At 39.6% G+C, this 27,012-nt stretch overlaps 1 protein-coding gene across 1 annotated transcript; it reads left to right on the top strand.

Moving 5' to 3' along the window:
* On the top strand, positions 1-26,754 carry LOC138884264 (uncharacterized). Its single transcript, XM_070165339.1, has 4 exons — positions 1-216; positions 2,152-2,298; positions 25,624-25,857; positions 26,053-26,754. Exons 1-4 carry the CDS (start codon positions 1-3, stop codon positions 26,752-26,754), a joined length of 1,299 nt encoding a protein of 432 aa, XP_070021440.1.
* The last annotated feature ends 258 nt before the right edge of the window (positions 26,755-27,012 follow it).

Raw genomic sequence — 27,012 nt, 5'->3', positions numbered from 1 at the left:
ATGGGGAAGAGTTCGTCTGATGTTTCCAAGAATCCAGAGCCGGTCAAAGTAACGGTGCAAAGGATATCGAGCAAGCCAGTAGCCGTGATGGGGGCATGCACAGGACCAGTTGTTATCAGGCCAGTAATGCAGTTGCCAATAATCAACGAGAAAGTTGTGCCATGGAGCTACAGTCAAGTAATGGTAATGCATAAGGGGAAGGAAGTTGTGGAGGAAGTATGTGAGGCACAGGGTTTAACTTGTTCAGGAAGGTGTTTTGCTCCCGCAGAGTTAAGAAGGGCCAATCCAGTAGCGATAAAGAATCCAGTTACCGAGGAAGAGGCGGAAGAATTTTTAAAGAAAATGAAGGCGCAAGATTACTCCATTGTGGAGTAGTTGAGGAAGACCCCAGCACAGATCTCATTGTTATCATTGTTGATCCATTCAGACGAGGACCGTCGGGTATTGATGAAAATTCTGAATGAAGCCCATGTTCCAGATAAGATCTCTGTGAACCATCTGGAGAAAATAGCAAACAAGATTTTCGAGGTCAACAGGGTCACTTTTTCAGACGATGAGTTGCCCGTGGAGGGAACAGAACATAATAGAGCCCTTTATTTGACTGTGAAGTGCGAAGACTCGGTAGTCACTCGAGTACTGATTAATAATGGGTCCAGTGTCAATATTTGTCCTTTGACCACATTGAACAAACTGAAGGTCGATGGTGACAGGATTCACAAGAACAACATCTATGTTCGAGGGTTTGATGGTGGTGGTACAGACACAGTGGGTGACATCATACTTGAATTAACAATTGGTCCAGTCGAGTTCACCATGGAGTTTCAAGTGTTAGATGTGGCAGTGTCATATAATCTTCTGTTGGGGCGACCCTGGATCCACGCCGCCAAAGCAATGCCTTCTACATTACATCAGATGGTGAAATTCGAATGGGATAGTCAAGAGATCATAGTACATGGGGAAGACAATGCAAGCGCCGTAAATGATGTCGTTGTACCCTTCATAGAGACTGATGATGACAAGGGACCGTGGGTTTACCAGGTTTTCGATACGGTTTTAGTGGACAAAGTTCCCAAAGGTGAAAGCATCCCACTTCCCAAAATAGCAGCTGCAACTGTCATGGTAGCCTCGGAGATATTGAAGAACGGGTTTGTGCCAGGCAAAGGGTTAGGGGATGATCTTCAGGGTATTGTTCAGCCGGTTTCTTTGCCTAAAAATCTAGATACCTTTGGGTTGGGGTTCAGGCCTATAGCGGCGGATGCGAGACGGGCCCGCAAGTTGAAGAAAGGAGTCTGGGTCCTTCCCAAGCCAATCCTGCACCTATCCAGATCATTTGTCAGAGCAGGTATCAGAAAGTTGTCAGTCCCGAAAGTTCTCAGACCACTGATTGGGCCAGATGGAGATTTGAATGAGGGCTTTAAAAGGATTTTCGCCGATGTCAACATGATAGAAGCTGGAGAAGGGTCCAGTAGGTTAGATGTACAGTTTGTGGGACTTAGGGCAAACATCAACAATTGGATGGCTACTCCCCTTCCTACCCGGAGGGAGTCCTGGTAGTGGGCTCTGATTTTTCTTTCTTGTTTTTTTTTGGATTATTCCTTGGTTGTAATCTAGTTTTGTTTTGTATTCGGCAAAGTGTGAAACTGTGTTATCCCGTATTTTAATAAAGTGAAAGTTTTTCTCTTCTTATTTTGTTCTAATTATGTTTTCTTCTTTTCTCTTTCTGAACAGTTCTCTTTATATTGGTTCTAATGACATGGCATGCACAACGAATCTTCAATCCAGTCTAAAAATCAATCTGATTCCAAACTAATTGTACAAGAGGTCGATTATGATGATGAATTGGAATACGATGAGGGTGAAGCCTTCGAAGAGATAAACAGAGAGTTAAGCCAGTTTGAAGAGAAATCCAAGCCCAACTTAAATGACACAAAAGCCATCAATTTAGGGGATGCAGATGATATCAGAGAAACTAAAATAAGCATCCACATTGCACCGAATATCAGGGAAGAACTAATCAAAGCACTTATTGAGTTCAAACTTATTGAGTTCAAAGACATTTTTGCATGGTCGTATGATAACATATCGGGGTTAAGCACGGATTTAGTGGTTCACAAATTACCCATTAACCCGGTATTCCCTCATGTCAAACAGAAATTGAGGAAGTTCAAAACAGACATGAGTGTGAAGATTAAAGAGGAAGTAACCAAGCAGCTGCAAGCAAAGGTTATTCGGGTCACTCGATATCCTGATTGGTTGGCTAATGTGGTGTCAGTGCCAAAAAAAGATGGGAAGATCAGGGTGTGTGTCGATTACCGAAATCTAAATAGGGCAAACCCAAAGGATAACTTTACATTACCCAACATCCATATCTTGATCGATAATTGTGTCGGGCGTGAGATCGGGTCTTTTGTGGATTGCTATGCAGGGTATCATCAGATTCTGATGGATGAAGAAGATGAGGAAAAGACGGCTTTCATTACGCCGTGGGGGACTTATTGCTACCGGGTAATGCCATTTAGTTTGAAGAATGCTAGGACAATGTACATGAGAGCAATGACTACTGTGTTTCATGACATGATACACAAAGAGATTGAGGTATACGTGGACGATGTGATCATAAAATCCAAGCATCAGGAAGACCACGTAGCAAACCTAAGGAAGTTTTTCCAAAGACTTCGAAGGTACGATATTAAGCTCAACCCGACCAAATGTGCATTTGGTGTTCCATCTGGAAAGCTATTGGGATTCATCATCAGTCGGCGAGGCATTGAGTTGGACCCGTCAAAGATCGAATCCATCCAAGATTTGCCACCGCCGAAGAACAAGACAGAAGTAATGTGTCTGTTGGGAAGGTTGAATTATATCAGCAGGTTTATTGCTCAACTCACAGCAACTTGTGAACCCATTTTTCGGCTACTGAAGAAAGATGCTGCGGTAGAATGGACGACAGAATGTTAGGAAGCATTTGACCAAATCAAAGGATATTTATCAAATCCACCTGTATTGGTTCCACCTGAGCCGGGAAGACCGTTAATTCTTTATCTAACGGTCCTGGAGAATTTGTTTGGCTACGTACTGGGGCTACACGACATTACAGGAAGGAAGGAGCAAGCCATCTATTATCTCAGCAAGAAGTTTATAGGCTATGAGGTTAAGTACACTCAACTCGAGAAGACATGTTGCGCCCTAACTTGGGTGGCCCAAAAATTGAAGCACTATCTGTCATCATATACTACTTATCTCATTTCACGCTTGGATCCACTGAAGTATATTTTCCAGAAGCCTATGCCCACAGGGAGATTGGCGAATGGCAGATATTACTCACAGAATTCGACATCGTCTATGTGACGAGGACGGCCATGAAGACCCAAGCATTGGCTGATCACTTGGTTGAGAATCCTGTTGATGAAGAATACGAGCCCTTGAGGATGTATTTTCCTGATGAAGAAGTGATGCATATAGATGAGTTGGAAATGACCAAGGAACCAGGATGAAAGCTTTTTTTCGATGGAGCCGCAAATGCGAAGGGAGTTGGAATAGGAGCGGTACTTATTTCTGAAACAGGATATCATTATCCTGTTACGGCTCAGCTGCGTTTCTATTATACCAACAACATGGCTGAGTATGAGGCATGCATTTTGGTTCTACGGCTAGCTGCAGACATGGACGTCCAGGATGTCTTGGTCTTGGGAGACTCGGACCTCCTGGTGCATCAGATTCAGGGTGAATGGGAAATAAGGGATTTGAAGCTCATACCATATCGACAATGTTTGCACGATCTGAGCAAGCGATTTCGATCAGTGGAGTTCAGACACATCCCAAGAGTTCATAATGAGATTGCCGATGCTTTGGCCACCTTAGCATCAATGTTTCACCACCCAGACAAAATTTATATTGACCCATTGCATATTCAGGTTCGTGATTAGCATGCTTATTTCAACATGTTAGAGGAAGAGTTGGATGGTGAACCATGGTTCTATGATGTCAAGGAATACCTCAGGATGGGGATATACCCGGAGTAGGCCACCGGAGATCAAAAGAGAGCCATTCAGCAACTGGCAAATGGATTTTTCCTCAGTGGAGGAGTGTTGTACAAAAGAACACCAGATTTGGGATTGCTGAGATGTATAGATGCTAGTCAAGCCACGACAGTTATGACAAAGGTACATGCTGGAGTTTGTGGGCCACATATGAGAGGATATGTATTAGCGAAGAAGATTCTTCGAGCAGGGTACTATTGGCTCACTATGGAGCGTGATTGTATCAGTTTCGTGCGAAAATGCCATCAGTGCCAGATACACGGAGATCTGATTCATTCTCCGCCGATAGAATTGCATACAATGTCAGCACCATGTCCATTTGTTGCCTGGGGCATGGATATCATTGGACCAATTGAGCCAACAGCATCCAACAAGCATAGGTTCATTCTGGTGACCATTGATTATTTCACTATGTGGGTTGAAGCTAAAACTTTCAAGTCGGTAACCAAGAAGGCAGTGGTAGATTTTGTTCATTCCCATATCATCTGTAGAATTGGAATCCCAAAGGTGATCATCACGGATAATGGTGCTAATCTTAACAGAAATTTGATGAAAGAGGTATGTCAACAGTTTAAGATTACACACCGCAATTCCACCTCGTATCATCCCAATGCGAATGGAGCAGTTGAGACAGCCAACAAAAACATAAAGAAGATACTTCGGGAGATGGTAGAAGGTTCAAGGCAATGGCATAAAAAATTACCATTTGCATTGTTGGGTTATCGCACTATTTTCCGTACTTCAGTAGGGGAAACTCCTTATTTGTTGGTATATGGAACTGAAGAAGTAATACCGACGGAAGTTGAAATCCCATCCCTTCGGATTGTCGCTGAAGCTGAGATTGATGATGATGAGTGGGTCAAAACTCATCTGGAGTAGTTGAACTTGATTAATGAAAAAAGATTGGCAGCTGTGTGTCATGGCCAGTTATATCAAAGGAGAATGGCAAGAGCATACAACAAAAGGTGCGTCCCCGGAAGTTTGAAATGGGCCAGCAAGTGCTGAAACGCATCCTCCCACATCAGGCTGATGCAAAGGGCAAGTTCGCCCCGAATTGGCAAGGGTCATTCATTGTAACCAGAGTGTTGTCCAATGGCACTTTATGTTTAACAGATATCGAAGGGAAATGCGTCGACATGGATATCAATTCTGACACAGTTAAGAGATATTATGTATGATTTCTTTTGATTGTAATTGTTGTTTGTTTGCATTTGGCATGGTATCGGAGAATGAAATGACGGAGGAAATTTGTTCTTCCATCCAAATACTTCAACCTTTGCTTCCCCTTTTGAGACTTATTTATTCTTTCATACCCCTCTTTTGGAATCAGTAATGAAAATGAAAGAAAAAGAGAAGAGAAAATAATGATAATAAAGACAAAAGAAAAGTCACAAGAAAAACAAAGGAATTGGGAACTACGTTTGACCTGATTTCTCAAAAAAAGATACGTAGGCGTCTCACGGCTCGGTCATAGTGTAACAAAAAATAAAAATCCCCAAGCAAGAAACTGAGGCAGAAGTTGTGTTTGTAATTTTGGGAAGGAAGTTTGATTCCAAGAGTTGTAATGTTTTACCCATCAAAATTATTTTGAACCTTTTGATACCCCTTTTTCTTTTAGCCATACACAAAAACCCACATTGGTGTCCAAAAAAGACCTCCCGATCAGTATCCGAGAAGTGTCAAGTCATGCAAATGGAAGTCGGGAATAACACTCTGATCCCCAGCAGAGAAGAGGATCATAAGCTGGAAATGAATTGATAGCCGAAAGAATCCCCAGCAGAGAGAGTCATATCGGTAACACTCCAATCCCCAGCTGAAAAAATAAAATAAAATGAGAGAGACTTATTGGTGAAAACCTCCACAGGCACCATAAGGCGGCAGAAGTTGAAAGAAATAAAACGAGAGTCTTATCGGTGAAAACCTTCACAGGCACTATAAGGCGACAGGAGTTGAGGGAAATGAGAGAGTTTTATTAGTGAAAACCCCTCGAAGGGCACTATGAGGCGACAAGGGGTCAAAAGAGGCAAACAAGATAAGATTGACGGAAAGGATCCGCCAAGGCATCAAGCAGTGCAAAGATGTTGAGTCGACAAAAGAATTGGGCACTTACATATCCCCAACAAAGTAAGGCCATCAGAAAGATTGATTGATATAAATAGACTGGGTTGGTTAATCCAAAATGCACGACGTGATCATTGGGATCGGTTGTACCATTCAGATAAGCTCTTTTCTTTTTCTTCTCCCCAACATTTTTCAGAAAACTATTCTTCTCTTATTTTCTTGAATTCATCCTTTTTTATTTTATTTTTAAAAGACTTTATCTCCCCAGCAGTTTGTTTTTGAAAAGGATTTTCAAAGCTTATTACCAGTTGCCAAGATAGTGCAAAAACACAATGTCAATAGGATGGGCCAAAGATAATATAATGGAACGAGAAAGACGTTCATTGCAAGACCAAATGATGGATTGGTCTATGATTTCGGGGAGGGTATGGAGAAAAGTGGGAAGCAACAATTGGTGAATAAAGAATCGTCAAGAAACAAGAGCAACCCTGGCATATTATCGACCACGTTCCAAGAGGGTCGGACAACACGGAGCAGGGAAAGAAGAGGGGGAAAGCCATCCCCAGCAGGAATATGATCGCCAGCAGGAATATCATCCCCAACAAATAATCTCATCCCCAGCAAGTTTTGGTGATGTAATGGAACACAAAGCTGGGAAAGGAGAAAGAGAAAACCATCCCTAGCAGGAGTGGCACGACCATTCACCACGTTTTAAACTAACAAAATTTTTCTTTGATTTGGAGCAAGGACAGGAAATGTTATAGATGATGAAAAGACATCATGATACAAGAAAGATTGTCAAACTGGGGCAGAAAATTTTCTTTCATTTTGAAAATTTTCTGGAGGTCTGGTACCCACTTGGGGAAGAAGCAAGATAACACAAGTTTGGGGAAAAAATGGTATCCCCAACAGTTTTCGGAAGAAGGCCAAACGAGTTTTAAAGGAAGCAATTTCGGAAGGAAGATGACACAAGTCTTAAGGGAAGTAGTTCCAATGGAAGGAAAGCACCAGCTTTAAGGGAAGTAGTCTTTGAATGAGGAAAATAACATATTTTTGAATATAATACCGGTGTTATCCCCAGCAGTTTTCAGAGGAATGAAACACCAGTTTTGAGGGAAGCAGTTCTGAAAGAAGATGGTTCAAGTTAAAAGGAAAATGGTTCAGGAGGCAGGAAGGAACAACAACAATAAAACACATTTTTAAGAAGTAGTTGAAGTCAGGAGCCTGCCAGGAGAATGGAGGTATTATATTATTAAGAAGTAGTTGAAGTCAGGAGCCCGCCTGGAGAATGGAGGTGTTATATTTTTAAGTCGTAGTAGAAGTTAGGAACCCGCCTGGAGAATGGAGGTGTTATATTTTTGAGTTGTAGTCGAAGTCAGGAGCCCGCCTGAAAAATTGAGGTGTTATATTTTTTAAGTTGTAGTCGAAGTCAGGAGCCCGCATGGAGAATAGAGGTGTTATATTTTTAAGAAGTTGTTGAAGTCAGGAGCCCGCCTGGAGAATGAAGGTGTTATGTTTTTAAAGAAATTGTTGAGGTTAGGAACCCGCCTGGAGAATGTAGGTGTTATATTTTTGAGTTGTAGTCGAAGTCAGGAGCCCGCCTGGAGAATGGAGGTATTACATTTTTAAGAAGTTGTTGAAGTTAGGAGCCCGCCTGGAGAATGGAGGTGTTATGTTTTTAAGAAATTATTGAGGTCGGGAGCCCGCCTGGAGAATGAAAGTGTTATATTCTGGAGAAATAGTTGCTTTTGAAGTCAGGAGCCCGCCTGGAGAATGGAGGCTGCATTATCTTTAAATTGCTGTTGAAGTCAGGAGCCCGCCTGGAGAATGGAGGCCGTATTATCTTTTAAAGTCAAGTTAGAGTCAGGAGCCCGCCTGTAGAACAGTGGAGTACATTTCAAAACGAAGTCAGGGGCCCGCCTATAGAACAGAGGAATAAATTTCAAGATTGAGGTCAGGAACCCGCCTGTAGAACAGAGGTTGTTATAATTTTAAGTCGAAGAAGTCAGGAGCCCGCCTGTAGAATGGAGGTTGTTAAATTTTAAGTTGATGAAGTCAGGAGCCCGCCTGTAGAATGGAGGTTGTTAAATTTTAAAGTTGTTGCAGTCGGGAGCCCGCACGTAGAACGGAGGTGTTACTTTTAGGTTGTTGCATTCGGGAGCCCACCCGTAGAACGGAGGCATTACTTTTTAAGTTGTTAAAGTCAGGATCCCGCCTGCAGAACAGAGGAATACATTTCAAGATCAAATCAGAGGTCAGTAATGCGGAGGGTTACAACAAAATATCCCCCAGCATGAATCCCATCGCAGAAATCAGAAAGATGACTACAAGAACAAGTCGGAGATAGATAAGATTTTGTAATTCCTAGTTTAAGTCTAGCTTCATGTTTTCTTTTGGCACGATGTAATAAGGAGATCGAAAAACAGTAGCAACAGCATGCAGCAGCAGTAACAACAAAAATGCAGTCCCATGGTAGTCCCAGCTACCAAAACTTCCCGAACTATATTAACCTAATTCCCTTTTAGCCAGGGATATGTAGAAAACCTGTGAAGCAAAGGTTCGGTTAAATCTTTTCAAAAATGCTTCACACGGAGTATTCCAATGGGCAAAAATCGCTTGTATCTGCTCACTTTATCTTTGCATGAAAACTCTTTGTGTTTTGGGACAAAGAGGGGCAGCTGTGAGCACGTGATTTTTGCTTCACGAAAACTACTCCAAAAGAAATCGAAAAATAAAACAAATTACCTTTGGGTACAATTTTGAGAATTTTGCGTGACATTTTGGATAATTATTTTTGTCTGTGAATTTTTATCTTGTTTTAATTAATTGAAAAATACCAAAATACATGTTGCATGCATATTTAGGATTTAATTGTGCATTTTTGAATTAATTAAACCATGTCCTATTTTAAATAATGAAAATCACAAAAATATGAATTTTGGTAGCTTTGTCATTTTTATTGTTTAATTGTGTGATTTTATTTTAATCAATATTTGATCTTGTGTGTTAATTATTGTTAAGGGTTAATTAATATATTTTTAAAATAATCTTGGTTTTACAATTTAATTTAGGAATTTTGGTTTTTAGGAATTAAAAGAAAATGAAAGGAAAAAAGAAAAGAGTGAAAAATTGGACCAAATCGGAACTGGGCCAATTTTAATGCAAAATCAGGCCCAAATCATATCAAACGATCAAATCCAATAATCTTGGTCTCTCAGACAGTCCAAACGGCGTCGTTTTGGCGCCTCAGATCTAAGCCGTTGATTTGTTTCCATTAGACGGCTCAGTTCAACCCAGCATTATTTGAAACGACGTTGTTTTAGGCAAGTTGATCCGAGCCGTCCGATCCCAATGATCTAACGGCCCCAGCCTTCCCCCATAACCCGGTCCATTTCAACCCGGGTCGACCCAATCTCGATGCATGACCAATCGTCATTGTTTCCTTTAAGTGAATTGATCCAGGCCATTGATCGTGCTTGATCCAACGGCCAAGATTAAACCACCCCCTCCCTATATAACCTTAATCTCTACCCATCCCCCCCAAACCAGACCCCCTATTCATCGTCTCTCTGAGAGACGGAGCCTCACCATAGCCCAAACCCTAGCCGCCCTCTCACACCTTCGCCTGAAACCCGGCGGCAACAACACCTTCAGTCACCAAATTAACACCCCTAAGCCATCTGACCACCCTCGTTACGGATCCGCTAACCGTTTGCCTCGAATCAACCTCTAGCTTCTCGAATCTTCAATCGAAGATTCGAGCAGAACCTAAACCTACCCCAACCAGTCCCGAACTCATACCATGACACCCCCTGACCACCCTCGTTACGTATCCGTTAACCGTTTGCCTCGAATCAACCTCCAGCTTCTCGAATCTTCAATCGAAGATTCGAGCATAATCTAAACCTACCCCAACCAGTCCCAACCTCACACCACGACACCCCCTGACCTCCCTCGTTCCCAAAATACCTTTGGCCTAGTTCGAATCTTGCTAGAACCATTCGAACCCCAAATAGAACCAAGACCCCTATAAAGACCAAACCTGGGCTTTGTCCGAAATTAGAGGAATTTGGGCGTCTAATCGACCTTAGTTGAAGTGTTCTCCATTGAGAACACTCGATTAAGGTCCGTTCGACCTCAAAAAGTTCGAGTCAAGAGTTCGACCTGGGTTCGTCTAGTTTTGTGTTGTTAAGGTATTTTTCTCCTTTCTTTCTTATTCTATTTTTTGTTACGGTTAATTGTATTTAGTTTAGTTATAATCCAGGTTTGTTCATTGCTTCTTCTTCTTCTCAAATCAAGCCTTCTTATTTTGTCGAGTCTGCTTCTATTCATGGTCGAATATATGCTATTAGCCATGTAATCTGTTAGTTCGTAAGTTCCCTGTTTTTGTCAATACCACTCGAATCACTTGTTGGTCTGTTTATTCTAATTGTTTGTTGTTAACTGCTAAATGTTATAATTTGTGTAATCGATTGAATAAGTATCGTCGATTAGTCTCTTATGCTTGAATGTTAGATTAGCATGATAATAGTTTAATTTTTGGTTCATTCCAGTAGGTTTACCCTCCTGTTTCTTTTCTGTTCTAATTTTGTGTTGAAATAAGCCTGTTGGTATCATTTGTTTCAAATTGTTCCAATTTCCCTTTCTCATTGTTATTCACCATGCTTTTCATATGAGTTCAGTTTGTTTCATTCAGTGTTCATTTGTTCTAGGTTAGAATTGGTTAGCTTGTTCACTATATCTGTGTGAATCAATCTGAACTTAATAGTTCAATATATGTTGCCCGGAATCATTGGTTTCATTCTGATGATATTTGATCTAAACTAATTTTCTAGCTTGATTCGTTAACTGATTCTAATAAAGTTTGGATTGGTTATAGCTGATATGTTTATTGGTTTAGAGTCAGTTCATTTGTTTTCAGTCATTAATTAAGGATTAGTTTAGGTTAATCAGTAATTAGGTTTCTTATTTAAGAATTGGTTATAGCTGATGTGGTCGCAGAGGTTTGAGGCAGAATAGTTGTTCAGGGCATCACAGGGGTAATGTGGGGTGTCAAAACTTGAAAAATGCTTTAGTTTGAATGGCTATCAATAGGGTACTAAAGTACCAATAAACTAATGAATTGTTTAGTAATAGTGGAGAACAAGGCTTAATGGCATGGGAAGTTGATTAAATAAGTTAAGTCACCCATAACCTTGGATTAAAAAAGAAAAAAACATGTAGTAGTGGTTGTAAGGGAATATCATGGGCAGAAAATCTAATAGTTTCAAGGCAGAGAGGGCAGGCCTGTTTTTGGGTGATAAATAGAGTCATTTTAGACAGATTGAGGGGGGCTTTTGAATCTGAAAAAGATCACTGTTTGAGAGTTTAAAATGGGTTGGCTTTTGAAAACACCACTCTTTCAAGAAGTCACACGTTTGAAAATCAATGGAAAAGGGTCCTAAAATCAGTCTAGGATAGATGTTAAGTCAGTTCTTGTTTCTTCTTTAGCTTGGGAGAATCAGTTTAAAAGGAAAAAAGGTTAGGCATTCATGGAGTTTGTTACTGTGTCATTGGGGTCCAGAGTTGTTGATGATTTGATTTTGAGTAAGCTAGGTCTGTTGTAGTTGTTTGGTTTCCTTCCTGAAGTTGAAACTAGTGTACTGTCTAGTTAAAGTTGACTCTTGGACTGCTTTCTGCTACTCTTTTGGTTTGAAGTTGGTTTCAAGTTAGGTTTATTTTGGGTGTTGTTATTGCTGTGTTGGTTTGTTTGTGTTGTTGCTGGTATTGCTGGGAATTTTAACTGGTTTACTGAGTCGCTGCTGGTTATCTTTTGTTGCATTGTTGTTGCAACTGATGTTTGCTACTGCTGATGCTGACCTTCCTCTCTTCTTCTTCCTCATTGTATTCCTTCCAGGTACACATTTGTACACTCTTGGCTTGAAGCGAAATGAAGTGTTAACCAGGCTTTGTTCCTGTTGAATTCTTCCTGTTTAGATTTGTGCTCGAATAAAGTTTTCCTTTCTTTGTCTAAATATGTAGTTGACTGATTAATGAGTCATAGGGTTGCATATGTATAATGTTTAGTTTTCTGTAATAAGACTGGTTCGTGTAAATGTACCTAACTAGACTGTATCTAGACCATGTGAGCTACCATTTTTCCAAGTTTTTTTTTGGATTCAAATGAATTGAAGGTATCATCATATAGGTTCAAAGCTAACGAAATGGTTACTTGAATAATGTTAGCCTAATGTCAATTTTCAAATACTGAGGTATTTTCGACAGTTGTAAAAAGAGTTCAAAAATGGCTTGGTATTACATTTGGTTCTTCTAATAACCCATTCATCTAATAATGTTAGTTTAAATTAATCAAAGAATAGTTAGTTTGTTTTGATATTACTGTGTGTCAATCTCGTGTTCAATTCATAATCTCAACTTTAGTATTATTAACTAATAGAACAAGGAATGATACAATCTCCTTTTGAGCAAGCTCGGTTGCAATTTTCCGTTTGCATTTGTCTTTATCTAATAACTAATAAGAGGCACGAGCTTATAAACATGTAACTAATTAGGACTTCTTCTCTTTTATTTTAGAGACGAACTTAAAAGAAAATGTAGTCACTTTAGGATTGTCCTTTTAAAATAAACGAGATGAGCCTCGCCTAGTAAAATGCATAGATTACGGGGCCCTCACAAATGTATGTATTAATTACTTAGAACTCGGGATCGGCCGCTTAGCGAACTTCATGGCCTTTTTCCCAAAATAACCACGCGTTAATCTATTTAGGCGCATACTTTAAATAACATTACCTTCTCAAATTCGGGTGCACATTTATGTGACCCAAATCCAAATCCCAACGGAGTCGAAATGTGTCGCTAATCACGGGTACATTGATTGTGACGTGGTTCGAGATGCATTTCCACGACGTTGCAAATTCCTTTAAAAATAATGAATGAGACGAGCCTCGACAAACAAAAGTACACAAGCTACGGGGCCCTCTATACGTGTTGGTAAAATTACTTAGACTTCGGGATGGGCCGTTTAGCAAAATTTCACGGCCTTACCCAAAATAATGATACGCTAGTTGCTTTAGGCGCGCCTTTAATAATTTACTTTCTTAAACTCGGGGGCACATTTATGTGACCCAAATCCAAATCTCAACAGAGTTGAAATGTGTCAATAACCACGGGTGCATTGATGTGACGTGGTTCGAGATGTATTTTCACGACGTTGGAATTCTCGTTAAAAATAACAATAATAAAAGCGGTAAACAGTTAAAAATTGCACATAGGTTCAACATGTATAAAATGAGATAAACAAGCCGAATATGACAGTTGAGCGACCGTGCTAGAACCACGGAACTCGGGAATGCCTAACACCTTCTCCCGGGTTAATAGAATTCCTTACTCGGATTTCTGGTTCGCGGGCTGTAATACAGAGTCAATCTTTTCCTCGATTCGCGATTCAACCGGTGACTTGGGACACCATAAATCTCCTAAGTGGCGACTCTGAATCTGTAAATAAAATCTCATTTTGATTGTCCTTTAATTGGAAAAACTCCCTCTGCGCCCTTTACGGGGGCGCGGGTGAAAAAGGAGGTGTGACAACGCGTTCACGGAAGAGACCATGCGAACGCGAAGGGAAAAAGACCACTGAGCCACTGGCTCCTAATTCTACTATGCGAGTGCGGAAGGGGGAATGCAAACGCAAAGGAGGAAGGGGAAGACTTCCGCGATCGCGAGCCAAATCATGCGATCGCGAAGAACAAATTAGACCCCCTCTCAAAATACACGACGCCAACGCGGAGGGAAGGCCGTGAATGCGATGAAGGAAACTAGATACCAGATTTTCCTGCAATTCCACAAGTTCCAAAATGACCCGTTGAGCATCCGAAACACACTCGAGGCACCCGGGACCTCAACCAACCTGCCAACCAATCCTAAAATATCAGTCAAACTTGTTCCAACCTTCAAAACGCTCAAAACAACATCAAAACACCTACTTTTCATCAGATTCAAGCTTAAAATTCCAAAAACTCTAAAAACGCACTTTCTATCAAAACGTTTACCAAACCTCGTCCGAATAACCTGAAATTTTGCACACACATCTCAAATGACATAACGGAACTACTGCAACTCTCGTAATTTCATTCGACCCTCATATCAAAATCTCACTATCGAACCAGAAACTTCCAAAATTCAACTTTCGGCATTTCAAGCCTAAATTAGCCACGGATCTCCAAAAACACAATCCGAACATGCTCCTAACCCCGAAATCCCCCAACGGAGCTAACGGAACCATCGAATTTCCATTCTGAGGCCGTCTTCACACTGTTCCGACTACGGTTAACTTTCTAACACTTAAGCTCTCATTTAAGGACTAAGTGTCCCAAAACTCTTCGAAACTTAAAACCGAACAACCCGACAAATCAAAATAGCAGAAATAAACTCGGGGGAAGCAATTAATAGGGGATCGGGGAATTAATTCTTAAGACGACTAGTCGGGGCGTCACAGTGTATTGTTCTAGACCCGGCTTACTCGAGTGGACAGCTCGAGCCGAAGGTGGAAGCGTACCGGGAATATAGAAGCTTCACCGACTTTGGAACTTGTCCGAACCTCGTTCTAAAATTGGGATAACTCTAACAGGAAAAAAAAGCCACGCGAAGCGCACGCTTTCCAGATGATTTAGAAGACTCAGAGAGAAAAGGGATTCGTAACAGTTTATATATAGTTCAACCAATATCAAAGCGGTAAAAAAGGGTATTTAGCATATTAGACTCAAACACTTAAAAATTAGATAATAAATAAAAGCCAACTATAACAGTTATTCTAAGCTCGCATTATGAACACTGAACCAGAAGTTCTGGATTCTTATCCCCAACAGAGTCGCCAGAGCTGTCACACCTCCTTTTTCTCGAAGGGATAAGGGAGTTTTTCTAATTAAACTGACATAATTCGAAATAGAATTATTTATTTATTTTCAGTGTCGCCACTTGGAATAATTTATGATGTCCCAAATCACTGGTGTATTTTAAATCCCAAATCCAGAAAATTGACTCTTATTTATGGTTTGTGAACACAGAAGACCAAGGAAGAAATTCTGTTAACTTGGGAGAAGGTGTTAGGCACTCCCGAGTTTCGTAATTTAGCACGGTCGCTCAACTATTAATAATTGGCCTAATAATCTTATTTATTACATGTTTGAAACCTATGTGTATTTTTTTACTTTCTTAACCGCTTTTAGTATTTATAGAATTATTTCTTAAACAAATCACGATGTCGTACACTTGCCATTTTGGTACACATTGCAAACTGTGCCACATGAAATGCACCCGCGATTTACGACCTGTTTATTTTAATTATTATTCAAAATTATGATCGAGTCACATGAAATGCACACTCGAATTTGGATTTATATATCGTGACTCTGTGAGCACGTGATTTTTGCCCTATATATGAATAATTCCCAAAAAATTCCAACAAAATAATTTTTCTTTATTTTTACAATTCTTGTGAATTTTGGTGTCATTTTGTGTTAATTATTGGCATCTTATTTGTGCATGTTAATTCATATAAAACACAAAGAATATGCATTTGCATTTAGGTTTTAATTTTTATATTTAGTATCAATTAAGGGATAATTTGTTTAGAACAAAGCATGAAAAATCACAAAAAATAGTTCACTTTTGCATTTTAATGATTTTTATTGTGAATTTTTCATGAAATAGTTTTTGAACAATTTTAGGAATTAATTAGTCTTTGTTTTAAAACAATCAGGATTTCATATTAGTTTTACATCTTTATAAAAATTAGAAAAATTATAAAAATTGTAAAAATAAGAAAAGAAAATAAAAAGAAAATAAGAGTAGAAAAGTGGTCTTATTAAAGACCCAAAATTAGGGCCAATGCGTTGGAAATTTCCAGGCCCAAACGCCCTTAAACCCGTTCCAAACTGGACCAGGCCCAATCATTACCCGGTCCTCCTCCCAGGTGTTGAAACGACGTCGTTTCCCCAGCCCCGATCACGACCGTTGGATCTCATCAATCCAACGGTCCGGATCTAACTAGGATGTTTGGTATATAAGTGTCCGAAAATTCCACCCCCCCCCCACCCCCCATTCGGACCATCTCCTTCATCCTCACGAACCCTAATCCACGCCACCCCCAAATCCCTCGCGGGCAGTGAACCTCACCTACACCGTTCAAGCCCAAATTTACACCACTCGTCCTCCTCACTCTCCTCTTTCCATTCCACCCACTGGTTCCCCTCAAATAGGGCCAGAGCTCGTCGAATCTTCGATTGAAGTTTCCGGTCAGATCGCAGGTTTATCCAAACCATCCCAAAGTCACACCACACAATCCCCGGTCTTTCCTCAACACTAATCCATGATTATTTTCCTTCAAATCTCTGTGAAACGGCTCGAATCTTAGATCTAAGAATTTCTGGCCGAAACCCTAAACCAAAATCTTTATGATTTCGAACCGTAGTATCCTTAACCATGTGTTCTCTTGTAAGAACACATGGTTAGGGATGTTGCGTGTCAAAAATCTGAAAGGATTTGGACGTCAGTGACTGGCCGGAGTTCCTCGTGCTTCTGTGAGTCTTTCCTGTTTCTTTTTACTCGCATGGTTGAAGTTTTAGTTACAGACTTGGTTTCATTAAGTGTTCTGTTAATTTTATGGTTTATTTTTGTGTATTAGTATAGTTCTGTCAATTGCTGTTAATTCTGAGTTTGATATTTGAATGGTCGATTGTGAGTTTATTGGTAAAGAATTAGTTTAATTTCATTTAATGTTGATCATGTTAGCTTAAGTTTTGCTTTGATCGATCCTGGTTTCTGGTTTTTCTTAGTTTGATTGAGTTGGTGTAATTGAACAATTGGGATTGGTTAGTTTGATTAGTTAATTTCTGAGTTCTAATTAATCAGTCTTAGATAGTTTTGGATTAATTTAGGGATTGGTTATAGCTGTTGAGGATGAGGGTATAATCAGTAACTTTGAGAAGCCTTCAGGGGTAGTTTGGGCATGGAAAGGGGTAATTCTGATAGGAATAGTAATTTCAAAGTATATGGAAGGGCAGTATAGGTATTGTATGGGTAGAAGAATACCCTAGGGCCTTCTAGAATAGGATTTTAGTGCACATTTCAGCACAATAGGGGTGCTTACTTGTTTAGCAAGTCAAAAATAGAGGGACTAAACTGAAATAAGGGAGGGACTAAAAAAGAAGGCCTAAAATCTGATCTACTCTCTCTTGTTGCCTATAAAAGGGCATGAAATGCCTTGGGGAAGGGGTCTTCTTCTTCTTCCTTCAGCTCTGAGCTCAAAAAATCCCCACCAAAAGCTCTCCTCCCTGTTTTCAATTCCAGCTAGTATTTCCATTCCAGTATTCAAAAATAAAAAACATCAAAAAATGAAGAAATCAAAAACAATTTTACAGTTTCATTACTAGTTTTGGATTTTAGTTGGGTTTGGGTCTAGCAGGATTGCAGAGGTATTTAGGTTCAGCTGTGAGGGCTAGGAGTGCATTTCAAGTGTGTGTTGAATTGATCTGTGGAGTCTGCTTGTATTTCTAGTTTTCAAAAGCAGTTCCTGGCATGTTCTGTGGTGTATATTGTTGAGTTTGTTGCTGTTGTTGTTCAAAGTAGCTGACTCCTTTCCTTTTTCTCTATTTACATTCCAATTTCCAGGTACACTTCTTTGAACCTCACTGATGTATGCTCGTTGAAGTTGAAATGAAATGTTCAAAGGGTCTATTGTTCAACTAAAGGCAGTCTGTATTTTAACTGATATTAATCGTGTAGTTTACTGTTATATAACTGGCAGTTATATGTGTGATTAAGATTGTTCCGTAAGGTTGATTACATGTTGAATGTTGCATAACGTTGAACTGTTGAATTGGGCATTTGAAATAGCGTGAGCATAGGCTTGGCCTAATTTGAAGGTTCGTGTGAATTCAATAGTCATCAGTAGCAATTGGATCTATGTAAATGACATGCGAATTCAGGAGCAGGTCTGGTGACATTTAGCCTAGTTACTAGTACTTTTTTCATTGATCATGCTAGTGTAATAGAATGTCTGCTTTTGATTAAAGGTTCTGAAATCGATCGGTAGGCAAACCTGATTTATTGTTGGTAGATTGGCATTGAAACCAGTTAAAATCATGAAACAAAACTCATTCACAATTGAATTAGTTCATTAAAAGTAGTAGGTCGTGATAGGTAACTGGTAGGATAAATCGGTTTAGGAATTTTGGAGTTCACGGCTATCAGTTAAAATGAGGGTATGCATTGTCGTTGTGGTGACTCGTTGATGTTGTATAAATTTGTTGCAGTTAGAATCGTACTCATATTCGTTGGGCCAATTGGATTGTATCAAATCCATGAGGCAGGCCCATTCTTTATTTGAATTTGGTTATTAGTTTACTTCAGTGCAATTCAATTCTAAATTAATTAGTCTTTTAGAGACACATAATAAGTAGGAAATCATAGTTACTTCGGGATTACTACTAGCCTCGCCCAAATAAAACCACTAATTACGGGGCCCTCAATGTGGTTATTAAAAATGATTAGAATTTGGGATGGCCATTTAGAGAACTCCACGGTCTTCTCCAAAATAATATTACGTTAGAATCTTTAGGCGCGATTTTAATTAAAGTACCTTCTTAAATTCGGGTGCGCATTGATGCGACCCAAATCCAAATCTCGACGAAGTCGAAATGTGTTGACAACCACGGGTGCATTGATTGCGACGTGGTTCGAAACGCGTTTTCACGATGTTGCAATTATTTTAAAATAAATAATGATAAAAAGCGGTTCAAAATTAAATAAAAGGCATATAAGCTAGCAGGTATTGAAATCAGATAAAATCAAATACGACAGTTAAGCGACCGTGCTAGAACCACGGAACCTGGGAATGCCTAACACCTTCTCCCGGGTTAACAGAATTTCTTACTCGGATTTCTAGTTCGCGGACTGTGAACAGAGTCATAAATTTCCTCGATTTGGGATTCAACCGGTGACTTGGGACACCATTAATCTCCCAAGTGGCGACTCTGAATATTAATAATTAAATCTCGTTCCGATTGTCCTTTAATTGGAAAAACTCCTTTACGCCCTTTGCGGGGTGTAGGTAGTGAAAAAGGAGGTGTGACAGACTCTACCACGGGAACCGTACCAATAGCCATGATGATTTATTTGATTAACGCACCTAAAGCAAACTACGGTGTTCAAAAAAGATCCTTACTTTGATAAAATTATGAACATTTGACTATATCTTCCACAATTAGAATTAAAAAAAAAAAGCAAAATTATCTTTGAGGACTCATAAAAGAAATACCTAAAACTCATACATTCACAATTAAAAAATATTTTCATCTAGAAAGCACCAAATAAACCTAATAACAATCTCATGAAACGGGAAAAATCAAGAGAATTTCTAGGTCCAAGTCCACTAGCTAAGCACCTTATTCTCAAATTTCAATTAACATAAAGCTCTTACTTAATGCCAATCATAAAATTGAAAACTTGCCAAATCACCAAACTTCATCAAATTAATAAAGGAAGTCAGATTAAATTGACTAGAAACAAACTTAGAGAAGAAACAATTAGAACACAAAACATTGTTGATACCCAATTTTTCCCTACATATTTTTAAATGACATATATGTGCATATATAAGCACCCCAAAGGGTTTTGGCATTTTTAACGATTTTAAACCAATTTATGGCCTATTTTTACACCATAAAATCCCATACTTATTCCCAAAGCTTACCATTTTGGAGAATAATTTATTTCATTCTTATATTTACATCAAAATATATTTGGCATGATTTTTGCATATTTTTACAAATTCGTTTGGTATTTTTAAAACTAAATTGCATATAATTGCAATACTAGCCTCTTTAGGATTTAATAGCATTTTATAATTACAAAATTGATCCCAATATTTTTGAATTAATATTTATATATTATTAGTTGACTCAGTGCCTTTAATTTGGTTTTAAAACATCTTTTGATATTTTTATAAAATCAGAAGGGAAAACTGGCTATTGCAATCATGACCTCAATTTCTTTCAATTATAGCCTATCGTGACCCCCCAATTGACCTCAACTCAGGCCCCAAATCGGCGACCCAATTCAATTTTTTTTACCCGTCTTGTCCGACCCGCCCGTTTGTATCTTCAGATCCTGGCCGTTGATCATTTTGATCAACGGCCCACATCCCTCATTTCCTTTTTTATTTCAAACGACCTAACCCTATCTCTCATTTCTCTTCAATCGTCGCCCTCAAATACTCCCTTTCTCTCAAACGCTCTCTAACACTCGAAACCCTAATCGCCTCCCTCGTCTTCTCCGACCAATTCTCGCTGGAGTCCATGGCTTCTCAGGCCATGGACGACCTATGCTCACCTCCCTTCACCCCCAAATCATGGTTGTTCGAGATTTCGAGGTTCGACCTCAACGAGACCTGTTCAGATCCTCCGCCGATTTGTGTTCTTGTGGCTTCTCCGGCTACGTTCCGACGTGTTCGAGCCTCAAGAGCCTAGATAAGGCTCAGATCTACTCCAGGCAAGATCCTTTCCAAGCCTTCTCATTTCTAGGGTTTCTAAGAAACCCTAAAAGCTGTTCGAGGTTCTTTCTTTCTTCTGTTTTCTTAGATCTGTGATAGATCTGATGTTATACTCGAAGTTTCAAAGCTTTTCCCCAAATTTCTCTTTTCAAAATTAATCTTTTCAATTTAGGGTTTTTCAAAATCTTAAAAACGATTTCCGTTTCTTATTTTTTATTCTGTCTTTGTGTGAATCTGTTTGTTTATGCCATGTTTCATGAGTTCTCGCTTATGTTTTGTATCCTTTCCTCGCATGTCTTCTCTTATGTTCTTATGATTTTGTCGTTATTATGCATGTTCTTCTACTTGTGCTCTGTTATCTCTTCTACTAGTTCCTACAACGTACTTTTACATGTCTATCCTATGTGTTCCTTCGCTATTTTCTTACTAAGCCTCTTGTTTGCCTTTACTGGACCTTTGTTTGACCCTCTTTGTTATGACTCTGAATTTTCCTATACTAGTCTCTCTCTTTTCACATGTCTGTATGCTTTATATATGATAAACTCTTCTTTCAAAAGGTCTTTTGCCAACGTGTAATTGATTCCAATCTCCTTTTAACAAGGCTCGATTGATTTGTTACTGATTTTCCAATTGAACTTTTCCTAACCCTTTTTCTGACTAAGTTCATTCGAATAAATTGCTGGCTGTTTGATTGATCTACTTACCTTATTTTTCACAAATCATGTACCATGGGATTTTTGCCTTAAATAATCCCTATGTATTTACCTGTGTTATGTTACTTTGGAAAGGTTTTAATTATTCTTCTTTCCTTAATTGTCTCGTGCCCGTTTGAAATCAAATCCCTTAACCTTAGGGAGACCTTCTATGATTGATTGCAAACTATTTTCATGCCTTTTGCTTACTCGTTTTCTGCACTATAAAAACAAGACACTACACACAACTTTCACAAGAGACACACACTTCAGACTTCAATGGAACACGGAACAAGTTCAATACTTTCTCTACTACTATTTTCTCTGCTGCTAATACTGAACACTTTGCTCTTCTTCTCTTTTACTTCCTGAAACATTCTTGAGTTCCTTTTGAACTCTCAATTGTTTTTGCTGAAGACTTAAGTCCGCTCCTGCTGATTTTTGGCTGTCTGCTTACTCTGTTATTCTGATGTTTATTTACTTTGAAACTGGTGTGTCACTCTTAATTTAAATAATGCTCCTCCACTATGTGTTTACTTCTTAGTCTATTATGTTCTTCTTTACTATGTTTCTACAACTTTGTGGCTACTTTTCTTATGTGAATTCCCTCTCCTTTTTCCTCTTTGTTTGAGAGTATGGTTCTAGCCATGACAGCACTCTGTTATTGCTGCCCATGACTTTGAACTGGGTTCTTTGAACCCCTTAACTCAAACCAATTCCTACTTCCCTTTTCCCCTTATGAGTGTTTTGAGCCTAAGACCTTGGTCTGGCAGTGTCCTAATCACTGTCCAGACCTTGGTCTGACCTTCAATAGGTCTTGCTCTCATTTGTTTGGCTAAACAGGTTGGTTAGGGGGTGTGCCAGCTAGCCTTATGGCTGGGTATGACCACAAATATGTTATGACTTCCCCAACCCCTTTTCACACTTACACTCATTCTTAGCAATTAAGTTCTGCCCCCTCTTGCAAGCCATGCTTTGGGACCCTTGAGTTCCCACTGAACTTGGATGCCTGAGGGCTGGCTCTTCCTCACTGCACTATTCTTTTAATGGTATACTGGGTGTAAGCAATGCCGAGAATCCTTGAGATTCCTTGGAACTCTGAAACACTTTGGATAAGAGAAGGCTTTGGAAATCTGGATTCGGAATTGGTTAATCACATATTATTAGACATTAAGATTGAATTAGGTTCCTCGGATGCAGCTGTTGGTCTTTGATGTATTTTTATCTTTTCTTTTGGTCTGTAATAACTTGTACAAACTCGGGGAATCTAGTAAAAGGGTGTGAGAGGGATTTTACTTTCCTGCATCAAAGGGTAGAAACCATGCTTTAGGGTTTTAATTCTTTTTAATGTTTCTGATCCAATCACATAGAAATCATGCCTATAGGAGACAATATTTAACTTTCTACAATCTTGCATATAGATATCATGTCTATAGGAATGTGCATGTTCACGATATTAGGCAAATTTTTAGGGTTAATCAAATCAGCATCTATTTAAAAGTTTGTTAACATGGTTTAAAACAAATGACTCGTAGAGATCATGTCTATAGGAAGTTTTTAAAATCAAACTTGCCTCACTCGTCTAAAAGCAGTAACGATTTCATTGACTAACGGACAAAAACCAGTGGTTCTCCGAACCATTGAGCCTCTTCTCAGATTAGTGCAACTCTTTCTAAAACCTAATCTTCTGGTAAACTTGCATGCTTTCTGAAACGTACTGCCTTTTCTGGTAGTTCGATGAACGATTTCCAACTCAGTTACATATCACTTTTCTGTATTTTATCATTTTTAATAAGTTCTGCAGCTTGAACTCGTTTTCTCCTTAAACAATCTGCCTCTTTTGAAATTTGTTTAAAATTGCTCGTTCTCTACTAATCTTCAATTCAATGGTCTGTCTTCTGGGAACTATTCTACGTCGTTTTGTTAAGTCTGCGGCTTGCCTTTTCTTCAAAACTTTTCTGTCTATTTTTCAAAAGAATCAGTAATCCCACTCGTGTTAATTAAGTGCTTTAATCTCTGACAATTGTATCTGAGTTGCCTAATGCAGACTTTCTGTCTAAATATATGTGTTGAACCAGTCCGCTCGCCGCTTAATTTTTAACTTAAGACCAAATCAGTATTTGCTAAGACATGTTAAACTAAGTGTTGTCTGATTTAAGGGGTTTATTTGAGCCTTGTTTGCTTGTTTACTCATCTCTTTATTTGATATTTGTTTTGAATGTCAAAACTAGAATTTTATCCTTTAAACTCCATAAGGCCCCATCCCTTTCTTCCCTTTTAGGATTAGAAGTCCTAATACCCTGGGACTGATAGGTCGGGACGGGTATTAGCATGCAATAAGTAAACGAGACTAAACGCGTTTTAACACCTTAACGGTGTGGGAAGTGTAGAATATGGATATGATGACCGGTGCTCTAATATCTCGTGTGAGAATGATTGCTGGGTATTGCAGCAAGGTGATCCATATTGTATTTAAACCTAGGACCTTTTTCTTTATTTATACGATGTGATGTATTCTTAAAAGTAATGTTTTCTTCAATCAATCTTTTCTTTCCAAAGCGACTTATGTCTTTTTTTCTCTCTTTTCTTTCAAAACTTTCAACTTATTTGTATTCCTTATGTACAAACATTGTCTGTTACTTCTACTCTTCTTAAAGTCACAACTAAGTACGGCCGGGAACCACACTAGTGGATCTTGAGGGGTGCCTAACACCTTCCCCTCGAGATAATCTCAAGCCCTTACCCGAACTCTGGTTTTTCTTTCAAACTCTTCTTCTTTTTCTTTTAAAGTGTCCTAATGCACTATAATCATTAGGTGGCGACTCTTCAAACTCCATAACCCGATTCCTCAAAAGGGAATAAGAGTTGTTTTGTCCATAATGTCGTAAACTCGATTTCGCCTTCTTTTAGGAGGGAAAAAGGGGGCGTCGACAACATGGCGACTTTGCTGGGGAAACCTTTAAGGCTTTTACCATTACGTGCTTTTGTGACTTTATTGCTTCCTTAATTGCATTTACCTTCTGTCTTTAATTATTTCATCAAAATACTAACTTGGCTCTTCATGTTTTTCTTTCCTTTTAATTTCTTCTTTTACTGCCTTATTATTTCAATTCTGTTGTAATTACTGAGCATTTATTGTAATCTTTACTTTATGAATGTGAAAATACATGCAATTTGTCTCATTGTTATAACTGCATTCCTCAACATCATATTCCACTCGTGCCAAAACAAATCCTATAGCAACGCTTATAATGAGTGGTTGCACCCTTCCGATATTATAAACCCCCTAAATGTGGCAAAGGCATATTTGCGGTAAAACCAGTCGATCAATGGTGTAGTCGACGGTTCCGCGCCTTTCCCTCTTGAGTTGTCCGCTCAAGGGTACCTTGTCTAGCACTTCAAAAAGTAGAAACCATATTCCCTTGAAACTGTTCATGCATCATGGTCAACCCTAGCCGAGTCAGTTATGTTGTCCACGTAATGACTCCTTAAGATAGCCTAAACCAAAGTCCATCGGGTTTCCTGAAACCCAAACGGACACCTACATGTTCTGTGCATTTATTTGGAGAACTAAATGCTTTTTATGCTGATTATTGGTATTAAATAGTCGAGTACGGTGGGGGTGAGGTCTTAACCCTTTTGTTTTGCATAAAATGAATGACAAAGTTCCTGACTTCGGTATGGTAAACATGTCTTCACTCTTGCAGACTTGGTGGAGAAACCTCCCATCGAACAACCAAATCAACGAGTGGAAGGATAGAGTCACCAAGGCTAGTGAGAAGATAGAATACCTGGAGTACAGCTTGCTGGAATTGAAAGGGAAAGTGAGGAAAAGAGTCATCGACTGTCAAAATGTTGAGGAAGGCAAAGGAGAACGTCTAGCAATAGCATTTTTACTGGAAAATCTGCGCGAGCTGGAGGACTTGATCAGCGAGAACATTCAACCTGAAGAAGGTCCTTCTGGGGCCAAGTAGTTAGGAGTCTTTCTTTACGCTTTTAATGTAATAAGGCCAATAGCCATTAGCGACATTTTTACTTTCCGTTATTTTAGTGTTGTTTTGGGATTCGTCTTATTTTTATCAATAAAATGAGGCATTTAGCATTATAAGTTCTCCAAGTTAATTTGTCGCTAGGCCTACCTCAGGCACAACGAGGCACCCAAATTAGGACGCGATTTATATTCTTGCACAATGTGTTTAAATATTGCAACATTTTCTTCTCATAACCCGCACTAACTTCTTACCTTTTGTTTTTCTTTTATTTTTTATTCCCCTCCCCAAAGGTTAGTTCGTGCATTCTGGCACCATCAGCATACTCAACAAGATCCAAGGGCCCTCCAACTCCTCCTCCTCCGCGTCCTACCAAAAACAAGAACAAAGGCAAAATGGGAGATACCAGTGCTAGAAACAAAATCAAGGAAACCTCTCAGAATGCTTCAATCACTAAGGAAACTGCTACTCATCTTGAGCAAACTTTGCTGAGATTTCGAGAAGAATTGGAACAAGTTCGAAACCTGGCAAGTCTGTCAATCACTCTTGCCGCTGTTGATGCCAACAACTAGAACCATACTACACCACCACCAGCATAACCCGCTCATACCCAAGCCTGCAACACCTGCAACAACACTCCACTGCTCATTCCCGAACCCCAAAACACCACGAACAACCAGAACGCTCCCATCTTTGTGGACACTGTACCCCACTATGCCCAGCCTATCTCAGATACACCTGAATCAGACAGCAAAGACTCCCTCATTCAGAATTTAGCTGCTGAGCTCAAGAGGTTAACCAGTCGGGTCCAGGGTGTCGAAGATAGCAAAGGTGTGGAAGGTTTAAACTATGAAGATCTTTGTGTTCAGCTAGATGTCGGACTCCTGGAGGGGTACAAACCTCCCAAGTTCGAAATGTTCGATGGTACAGGTGATCCCAGGGTTCATCTCACAATGTATTGTGATAAGCTGGTAGGAGGCGGAAGGGACGAGAAGATCCGCATGAAGCTGTTCATGAGGAGTCTGAAAGGTGACCCATTATCTTGGTATATTAGCCAGGATGCGAAGAAATGGACAAGTTGGGTGAATATGGCATCTGATTTCATGGACCGGTTCAGGTTCAATACTGAGAACACACCAGATGTGTTGTATATCCAAAATCTGAAGAAGAAACCCACAGAGACCTTTCGCGAGTATGCTACTCATTGGAGGACAGAAGCCACTAAGGTCAGGCCGGCCTTGGAAGAAGAGCAGATGAATAGGTTCTTTGTCCGGGCTCAGGACCCGCAATACTACGAGAGGATGATGTTGATAGAGGGTCAAAAGTTCTCCGACATCATCAAGTTGGGAGAAAGGATCGAAGAAGGTATCAAGAACGGTATGGTCACTAATCTCAAAGCGTTGCAGGCCACCAACAAGGCTTAACAGTCTGGTGGCACGTCAAAGAAAAAGGACGTGAATTCCATGATGGCTGCACAAAGAAACAATTCCCCTATGAAGTACCAAACCTATCCCTCAGCTCCACTAACATATCAACCTACCCTAAACTACCAAGCACCATCACCCACTTACCAAATTCCACCACCTGCTTACCAATCACCTCCACCACCTACGTATCAACCCACTTCACCCAGATATTCTCAACCTGCACCCGTATACCAAGCATACAACTCCCAACCTTCT

Source organism: Nicotiana sylvestris, chromosome 2 (genome assembly GCF_000393655.2).
Source record: "Nicotiana sylvestris chromosome 2, ASM39365v2, whole genome shotgun sequence".
Lineage (NCBI taxonomy): Eukaryota > Viridiplantae > Streptophyta > Magnoliopsida > Solanales > Solanaceae > Nicotiana > Nicotiana sylvestris.
This window is presented reverse-complemented; position numbering and strand designations above follow the sequence as displayed.